Source organism: Arachis stenosperma, chromosome 9, assembly GCF_014773155.1.
Source record: "Arachis stenosperma cultivar V10309 chromosome 9, arast.V10309.gnm1.PFL2, whole genome shotgun sequence".
Lineage (NCBI taxonomy): Eukaryota > Viridiplantae > Streptophyta > Magnoliopsida > Fabales > Fabaceae > Arachis > Arachis stenosperma.
This window is the reverse complement of record NC_080385.1, coordinates 146114352-146125178: the sequence shown is the minus strand read 5'-3', so window position 1 is coordinate 146125178 and position 10827 is coordinate 146114352. Positions and strand designations below refer to the sequence as shown.

The 10827-nt window shown below is 23.2% G+C and overlaps 1 protein-coding gene across 1 annotated transcript; it reads left to right on the top strand.

Annotated features, from left to right (window-relative positions):
* The first annotated feature begins 6684 nt into the window (after positions 1-6684).
* On the top strand, positions 6685-9976 carry LOC130950033 (3-ketoacyl-CoA synthase 20-like). The gene is made up of 2 exons (XM_057878599.1): positions 6685-7164; positions 9209-9976. Exons 1-2 carry the CDS (start codon positions 6685-6687, stop codon positions 9974-9976), a joined length of 1248 nt encoding a protein of 415 aa, XP_057734582.1.
* Positions 9977-10827: the final 851 nt, after the last annotated feature.

Below are 10827 nucleotides of genomic sequence, written 5' to 3'. Positions count from 1 at the left end.
TCAGCTAGGAACATACACATCTAAAATTCGACCTATTTTACCAGAAATAAAAATTTGATATGATCAAAATTCGTTCTGATTGGATAGAATTGAGTCGCTAATATAAAATATATATTATCATCTCGGCACATATATAATATAAATAAATAAAATATATAATATTATGAATTAGAATTTTAATCAAATATATACACATTTTATTATTTATTCATACACATATTTTAATATTGAATACTAAATTTTATTAATTTAAATTATAATAATGACCAAATTACATTTAACAAAAACAGGTAAAAGCAAGATACATAAGCTACGTTCTGAACAAGACAGGACGTCAGGACTTTTGAGAACATGTCACAAGTGATAAAAGAATAAAAACTAGTATTTTGTACTGCCTTCGATATGACAAATTAATTAAATATAAGATAGAATATATTATAAAAGATTTCATTCATCTTCATTTTTTTTATCAAAATAAAAAGATTCGAATTTACAACTTCTAAATGATTATAGAAAAATTATGTTATTTAAATTATAATTCATTGGTTTATCTTTATTTTTTTTCTTACATAAAATTTATGAAAAAAATATAATAACAAAAAATATAATTAAAAAAAATTAATAAAGACAATAAAAAGATAAATTATATTTTTTACTAATATTTTGTATGTTTTTATAAAAAATATATAAAATACATTAATTTAATATTTTAAAATACAATATTTATATATGTTTTATTTATCAAATATAATTTTATATGAAAAAAATTTTAAAGTCAACAGGATTTATTATTTTTTGTTCAATATTTTTAATTATTAATCTAATTATTTTAATCTAATAATTTAATAATATACTTTTAATTTATATTTTTTATATTAATAATTAATTACTAGACAAAGATACTAAATTTTGTTGGTAGTCTAATCTTTTTCGTTTTATATTTCTATATACTTATTTTAATATTGTTATTAAAATCAGATCGAACCGATCAGTTCGACCAAAAAATTAATGAACTAAACTTTATACCAATCTGATATTTAAATCGTATAAGGCAATGAACCGATGCGAATTAAAAATTTGTTCAAAATGTTAGAATTACAGCCACTAGACTGCTGTGTTTTTCATTAATATATATATATATATATATATATATATATATATGCAAATTATAATATATATAAACATCTTTTATTAAATTATTTCTATTTAATTTATTTTAATTTTAGTTATAAACTCATTCATCTTTAAATTAACTATATTTTTATTTAATAATAATTATAAATTTATTTATTTTTTAATTATATAATATTCATTAATATTATTTTTTAATAAATATTTATGGTATATAATAATATAATAAATATAAATTAATTAATAAATTATTATAATTTAAAAATAATAGTTATTTTAATATAAAAATAAAATAAAAATATTTATGGTAGAATATAAATAATATATTTTATTATTTATATTTTATATTATTTTAAAATAATTTAATATTTTTAAAATATTAATAAAAATATATATTTTAAATTTTAATTTTAAATTTTTAATTATTTTTACTTTTTATTTATATAGAACCGAATTAATCATCAGTTCAACACCAATCGGTTCTGACAACTATGTATTTTACTAATTTTAGTGCCCGGTGTTTTTCAACAAAACATAACCATATAGACGGAGAAAGTAAATAGAGTTACAGACTTACAGTACAAATGAATTTTTAAACCTGCATGCTATGGTACATACAAGAAAGGAAAGTAATAATTACCAGAAATAATAATAAACAAGCTACTCACTCTTTAACCGCCCACAAAATCTGACGCACTCAAAAGTTTCCTTATTCGTGATTTTGTGTAATTATCGTTTACCTTCCTTATTGGTCCAAGTATCGTTTATTCCGGGTTTGGTTTTATTGCATGTGTTTGAGTACTCTCAATTAACCTCGATTTGATAGATTTCACCTTTTAGTTTCAAGGCACCATCCAACATATATAACATGCAAATGTTTATATTAATTATTAAAAAAACATACAATTTTTATTAGATACTTGCTCATATATACAATAATAATAAAAAAATATCAAAGGTCAGCTACTACTGTTTTAGTTTATATTGAGCAGCATTTTTTTATCAAAAATCTTATATTTTTAATCTAATAGTTTAGTATTATAATTTTAGCTAATATTTTTAAATATAATAATTAATTACTGACAAAAAATTATATTAATCTTATTATTGGTAAAAATATACAAAGCTAAAAAAAAGAGAAAATGACATATATGTGGACCCTTTTTCTTTTCTGTTTTCAAAATAAAGCATGCCTCTGGTCCAAAACAAAAAAGCATGCCTTTGTATGCTATGAATAATTATAATATCAATTATATTACACGATGTATACTAAAATTAATTATTAAAATTAGTTATTATCAATATAAAATTATACTAAAATATATATTAAAAAATAAGTTAAATAACTCGTATATATATATATATATATATATATATATATATAATAACTGATTTTAGTAGTAGATTTTAACTTACAAATAATTTTTTTTGTTATAATATATATATATGAGTCCCCTCCTTTTTTATTATACTTCTGATATCATATAGACATATAGTACACTAGATTACAAGCCAGTTGAAGTAAAAATTGAAGGCCTTTACATACTTCTGACATATCATATAGTACACTATGCGATTGAGAACCGATCAACCTAGTTTGAAATAACTTTCATTAATTACCGTGATATATCCACCTGCTTCTGGGTGCTGCCTTCATAACTGTCCACACATGGTTCGTACTAGCATGAAGCTGCAATGCCCTAGCTAGCCCTCTTCTCCATCAAATTTATTTCTTATTAATTTTGTAGTAATAAGTAGCTAGCTAGGTCCATGCATGTAGCAGCCTTCAATTCTTTTATGATTTACTCTATAGTCACTGTTACTTTTTCTTTTTAACAAAAAAGAAAAAAAATTATGAATCATAATATAACCACTTAGTTAAAGGATCTAATAAGATAGGAAAAATTTTAAGTGTATCAAGAATACCGGTGTTTCAATTGTTTTAACCGTTGATTTTAATTAATATATATTATATATTTTTTTATAATTCAGATTAACGATTAAAATAACTGGAACACCAGTGTTTCTGATACACTTAAAACTCTTCTAATAAGATAATCGTTAAATCATACATCTTGAGTTATATTCTACATGTATGGAAATAAAGCAGGTGGGTTAGTTTATTGGGATCAAAATTCTTTAAAGTTAGAAAGTTGTAAACTGATAAACTAATAAACTAAGAAATTTATTATTATTAAATTAAGATAGTGTGACACATAATTCATAGAAGTCACATAATCAATGGTGATTAACTATTTACTTTACCATTTTACAAATTTTTTTACTTTAAAAATCTAAATTCATTTACTGGAACTTTCGGATAATGCTTTTAGTTTCTGGGTACTAAGTGTTCCTTCTATATCCAAGAGTAAACTATGAAAGAATTCTTCAAAATATTTAAAAGTAACAATATTCTTAAAAGATGAAAATAAAAAAGAATACTCTTAAATAACTTAAAATGTGAAAAAAAATAATTTAAAAAAATATATTTTTTTTTATAAATGATAAATGACTTTTGAATTTGATGATAATAAACTTGTATATTTGATGCTAATTTTTAATTTAAAAACTAATAAAAAGTTCTCTAAAAGATATTATCTATAAAACAATTCCTAAAGGATTTAAAATGTGACAAAAATAACTAACAAATATTATATTTTTTATAAGTGACAAAAAATTTTTGTATTTAGCAAACAACTTATTTATTTGATCCAATCTTTGTACATTTGAATAAATATTTAGAAGATGTGAAAAAAATTGGAACAAAATTTAATCTCTAAATTTTTCTTTTCATTTTTCAAAAAAATTTTAAAAATTCACTTTACATAAAATTATCAAATTTTGAGGATAAAAATATCTTATTTTTCTAACGATGCTTGCAATAAATTCATCAAAACATGATATCTAAATTCTTTTTTTAGAATATATATTTAATATCTAGTTTTTTTATCTTTTTTTTTTTAATTTTTCAATGATTTATTTGTTGTTAATATCTTTTAGAGTTATTTTTCTCAGTGCCATAAATTTTTAGATACCATTTTGATAATTTATTATTTTTAATTTATGAGAGAATTTAGATAACTATTATATATATATATATATATATATATATATATATATATGAGAGTGAAATTTGATTTCTAATTTTTTGTTTTTTAAAAAAATTTGGTCATTCACAAAAGAAAATCACAAAAAATTTTTATTTGTGTAAAATCTACAAATTTTAATGATGAATTAATTATGCTTGCACAAAAAATCGATTTTCAATTTCCCTTTTGAGAATATATATGTGTGTATGTGTATAATATTTTATTATTTCATCAGTTTAAAATTTTCGGATCGCTTTTAAATTTTAATGTTTTATCATTCAGATATTTAAAGAATATTTTTGTTAACAAATGAGTCTTCCGGAAATATTTTTTATGGTTATCTTTCTATCTATTGTATATGATTGACATCAATTATGTTATGTATTTATAAACAATTAGCTATATTAATAAATCATAGAATGTATATTAAAAATTTAAAATATAAAATAAATATTAAAAATATATATACACGTATTTTTTGTTGGTGACTATATATATACGTATGTATATATATAAGATAGCTAACTAATTTTTTAGTTTCATATAACACTTTTTAAATAGTACAGAGGACATTTTTTAATTACAAGAACATAAAGGGTAAAAACAAAGTACCACAAAAAACCTGCAGTACACACTACACAGTATATTCGAACGAGGGTCACTATCCAACAAATTAAAAAACCACTAGACCCACCTTAGCTTGTACTTCACCTTAGTTCATTAATCAGTGATCTGAAACTCAAGTTTAAATTAAAAAAAAAAAAAAGAAAAGAAAAACCTCCGTCAGAGACCTCTACCCTTTTCTTAGAATTTTCAGCCAAGTCAAGCCAGATTTGTCGAGTTTCTAGCTGGATTAACACTTCGTTTGGATGGAGTGAATATGGAAGGAAAGAAATAAATATGAAGAAAAAAAATGGATGAAAATGTGAATTTTTTGTTGTTTGAATGAGAAAAAAAAATAAAATAAAAAAAATTGATGTGAAACCTATAAAAATGTTTTCTTCTCAAAGATGAGATGAAAATAGAAGAAAAATGTGTAATAAGTGTAAAATTATTAATTTATCCTTTGATTAATTAAAAAAAAAGATATAAGGGTATTAATGTAATTTTTTTCTATTATAATTTTTTCTCTTTTCACTTTTCTTTTCATCTAAACAAAAAAATTTTTTTTTCTTTATTTTCTTTTCATCCATTTTTTCTTTATCCAAATAACACATAAAACAATTCATTTTTCCTTCTATTTTCATTCTTCTCATTTTCTTTCTTCTCATTTTTTTTCCTTCTATTTTCTATTATCTATCCAAACAAAGTGTAAAGATTAGTTTGAATTAAATTAAAAAAGTATATATTTATTTTTTATTTTAAAAAAAATTAATAAATAAAAATTATTTTATATTTAGATAGATTTTTCTAAAAAAAATATATCCAAATATATTTAAAACTTAATAAAAATATTTTTATTTAAAAAAATTACTTTTGTTTTTCTCCTAAATAAACCAATAGAAACTAACACTAAATCTAAATGTCTAATAATAAGACTCAAATGTCGGTGGTTCAATCAAACAAAAACTAATCACTTGCAAGTATCATGTCTAAATCCAAGACAAGGGAAGAAAAAATAAATAATTTGAGTATTCTAATTTATTAACATTATCAGTATCAAGAAATCAATTTAGGTTGATTTAGTAGTTAAATTTATTAATTCGTTTAATTAAATATCGAGGGTTCGAATTTCAACTTGTTTATGTAGCAATTTATTGGCCAACAACAAACTCTTAAATAGAGTTGAGATTCGCGATGGATCAATCTATGACCTATCGAGTTAGAAAATACCATAAAAAAATTATTATCATTTAATTATGTGCTGTCACAGTTAATTGTTATAATCAATGTTTTCTCCTATTTTTTGACTTAGAATTTTCTCTAGTACTATTTAAAAAGTCATTCGAATTCTTAAATATAATTAATTAATAATATAAAATAATTGTATACTATCATTAAATATTAAAGTACGTACTCATTAAACTCAAAACAATATATTCATGTTGGACCAAGCTAAGTCACCACTCACCAATGATATATACTCACAATTACTTTCTTAACTAGATCGAGCCCGGTAATTCCAAGCCCAAACATAGCCCGGTTTAATTATTAGGTCAATAGTTGTATTTGGTTTCATGTCGAACCGAGCCGGGTTTATCGACCTCTAATATCTCAACAACTTAGGCACAAACCGGCTTCTATAAATTGTGTGAGAGTTATGTATATCCCACATATATATCAAAAGTTCATCGTGATGAATATCTTTCTTGTGCCATTTTTATTTGCCTTGTTAGTTCTTTTTATTATGTTTTCAAACTCCCCCACCACTCTCATTCAAGAAACCTCTCATCATAATATTCCACTTTCATTGTGGTGGCTAACCACATTTCACCTTATTATTATCGTCATCATCATTATTATTATGAACCCTAAAAGAAGAAGACACGTTTATCTACTGGATTTTGCATGCTACAAACCTAACCCTAAATGCATGTGCACTAAAGACATGTTCCTTGAGTGCCTAAAGTCCACAGGCAGATTCCAAGATGAGAGCTTGGATTTTCAAAGGAAGATTTTAGATAAGTCCGGCCTCGGCCAGAGGACTCACATGCCGGAGGCTTTATTGGAGATCCCCCCAAACATTTGCTTAGCGGAGGCGGCGAAAGAGACAGAATCGGTGATGGTTGGCGCCATTGATGAGGTTTTGAGGAAGACAAAAGTGAAGGCAGAGGAGATAGGGATAATTGTAACAAATTGTAGCTTGTTGAACACAACACCATCTTTGAGTTCAATGGTTGTGAACCATTATAGGCTTAAGGATGACATTTTGACTTATAATCTAAGTGGCATGGGTTGTAGTGCTGGACTTGTAGCCATTGATCTCGCCAAAAGACTCTTACAGGTACATCAATTTCAACATACTTGTAAAATAAATAATCAGTGCAACTAGGTATTTTTTTAAAAATTATTATATTATTCAATTTTAAAAAAAATTAAAAAATAAATAACTTCTTATAAAAGTGAATATTTAAATTAATTAAATAATATTATTTAAATTAAAAAATTAATTAAAAATAAAAAAATTAAAGGATAAGAAGTATTTCTCTAAAATAAAATCTCTTTTCTATTGTTGTTATTATTATTTTTGAATTTTGTTTGTCTCTATTCTCGAGTTTACCGTTTATTAATACTATATTGAGAGAAAAAAATATTCTGTGTATATCAAAATTAATTATTATATATATTTATATAAATTTACGTATTCAATTTATTTTTAAAATATATTTAATATCTTTTATATTAATATTTAATTTTAATAGTTAATTTTAATTTATATTTATCAACTAACAGCTAACATGGTTGACTAACAAATTAGAAACTACAAATAAAAAATGAGGTTTATTTTCTTTAATTTGCTATGCATGGACTACTAATGGGCTTAACTTGACTATACGTTTCATAATAGAGTAAACTATATACATAATATGATATGCTGTGACCTATGTGACTTCGAGAAAGTGTACTATGCTTTATGTATGCTAGGGCGGAGGAGCTAGGATCAATTTTAGAGAGGACCAAAATTTAATTTCATAATATAAATGAGAATAAAATAAATATTTAAAAAAAATTAAATTAAAATTTATATATAATTTATAAAAGAAATTTAAAACTTGGGAGGGACCATTGTCCCCTTTTTTGTGACAGGCGGAATGCCTAATTTTATTTATAAAGTAAATATCATTATTTCAAAGTTAAATATAATAAGATTTTTGATCGCCTTAAAATTAAATATGAGTAATTTATGATGGTATATAATTCATGAGAAAGTATACGGAATCAATAGAATATTTATATAATATGCACAATAGAGGTTTAGGAAGTATTATAGATATAACTATTAGTGTTATCTTTTTTTATCAGTTGAAACTTTTAGGATGAGTGGTATCATGACATGGTATTAAAATTTTAGATCTAAAAGGTTAAGAATTCGATTCTTAGTGGACACCATTAGCTCTCTAACGGTACTCAATTGAAAATTTATCACTATTCACCAATTAATCAATTAGATTTAGTATAAAAGTCAATTATTAATTTGGTTTATTTTTACCAAAGAAAAAGCTTAAAATTATAATTTTTAATAAAATTATTTTTAAAATATATATTTTATAATATTCATTATTCAGTTAAGTTTTAATTGAATCATTAGTATGTATAAAGGACACCACTAATATAAAAATTGCATAAATAAATTTTTTTAAAATTGTTTATTAGGTTACAGTAAAAAAATAAATTTTAAAAAATATAAATTAATAATAAAAATATAAATTATAAATAAAATTAAAGATTTAAGAAAAAAATAATTATATTAATAATTCTAACTAATATTAATTCAAACAATACTAAATTTTTTGAATTTATACAAAATAATATTTTTTAAAATCTCAATTTCACAATAAATTTTATACTTTTATTAAAAAAATTCAAAAATAAATATGAATTATTGGACTAAAAATAGAACAATTAACAATAAGAATTAATAAATTAAAATATAAATCTTTAAAAATCAAAGAAAAATATTAAAAAATCATAAAAAATTGTAAAATTTGTAAAATGAAAAAAAAGTATCAAAATAATAATACAATGACAACAGAAAAATAATATTATAAAATTATAAAAAATAATAAAATATAAAATAACCTAATAAAATTTTTGTTAAAAATATAAATTTTAAAAAAATTAAAAAATTTAATATTAAAGTCAAAATCACAATTTTAAAAACATAATATCACTATTTAATAAAAATAACACTTTTAATTTATATCACACGTCAAAAATTTAATATATGACAATTTATTCAATAAACGAAATTAAATAAAGACGTTTTAAAACGTTGGTCTAAGTATAAATGGTGTCTAACCTATTATTTCAAATGAATGTATGTATAGGTTCATCCCAATTCCTATGCCTTAGTGATCAGCACCGAAAACATCAATGGAGGTTCATACACAGGAAACAACCGTTCGATGCTACTCTCTAATTGCCTCTTTCGAATGGGTGGTGCTGCAGTCTTACTCTCAAACCTTAACTCTGATTCTAATCGTTCCAAGTATTACCTCAAACACATTGTTAGAACACACAAAGGTTCTCAAGACTATTGCTACAACAGTGTAATGCAAAAAGAGGATGATGATAATATAACCGGTGTTGCACTCTCCAAAGATATTATGAGTTCTGCTGGACAAGCCCTTAAAGCTAATATCTCAACTCTTGGAATTTATGTTTTGCCCCGAATGGAACAACTCAAGTTTCTTTTAAATTTAATTGCAAGAAAGTCCTTCAAGAAAATGGTTATTAAGTGTTACACTCCGGATTTTAAGTTAGCTTTTGAGCACTTTTGTATTCACACCGGTGGAAAAGCGGTTCAAGATGAAATGCAAAAAACGCTTGAACTAAGTGATTGGCATATGGAACCTTCTAGAATGTCTCTATATAGATATGGGAATACGTCAAGCAGTTCAGTTTGGTATGAGCTGGCATATTGTGAAGCCAAAGGAAGGATTAAAAAAGGAAATCGCATTTGGCAAATTGCGTTTGGATCTGGATTCAAGTGTAATAGTGCTGTTTGGTGTGCACTTAGAACTATTGATCCAAAAGATGAGAAAAATTTGTGGACAAATGAGATTAATGAATTTCCTACCGATATTGAAAACTAGGGAAAATAATAAACATTTTAGTTTTTTTTTTCCCTTAAAGAAGAGTTTTAGTTTCTCTAGCTATGAGATTAATTTATAATGTGTCGGTTTGATTGTTTGTTAGTTCTCTTTTGGGAGGCAATGATTGGTATAATAAGTTTTTCACTGTTTTTTATTGAGAGTTAATTATGAATAGTCTTTTTTTGAATCGCTTATATTTATCTTAATTTATTTCTTATATTTTGCTTTTTTCAGTTGGTATCATATTGAATATTTTTGTCCTTCAATTATTTGATGGTTGAATAAAATTAGAAATGATTTAAAAATAAGAGATCACTTTAACAAAAAAGTAAAAAAGTTTAATTCAAAATTAGTTAATTATGTATAATTACGATTGCAATCTGAATGTGAATGTGTTCGTGATTTTAGTTGCAATTTCAGTTGCGAACTAATATATATTCAACTTGAATTCTTATTGTGTTGTTGCGATTGAATTTTGATTGGAAATGTACATTAATATGATTAACTTTTGATTGCAACTAAAATTTTAAGGTAAGGTACTGTTGCGCTTCAAATTGAAAGGAGATGGAGAGAGAGATTTCTGTATTTTCCAAGGATTGTATAATTTTCAAACATTTAAAAATTTGAGAATTGAAGTGATTTTGTGAGGATAAAGAGCGTTAATTATTATGATTTTTATCTGTGATTTTTTTTTCAGTAATTTGTTACACATTTATCAATCGAAAAAAAATTGTAAAACTTTTACAACTAATTTTATAGCATAAGACGATAAATATTACATACTTACAAATTTCTGCTGTAAAAAAAATTTTCATACAAATATTCGCAGCAAAATTTATAGATAATTTGGC

What these genes read in the sequence shown, in the direction of transcription:
- LOC130950033 (XM_057878599.1), top strand. Translation starts at nt 6,685, where the DNA reads ATGAACCCTAAAAGAAGAAGACACGTTTATCTACTGGATTTTGCATGC. An exon ending in TCGCCAAAAGACTCTTACAG is followed by an intron (nt 7,165 to 9,208) that starts GTACATCAATTT and finishes ATGTATGTATAG; the next exon opens with GTTCATCCCAATTCCTATGC.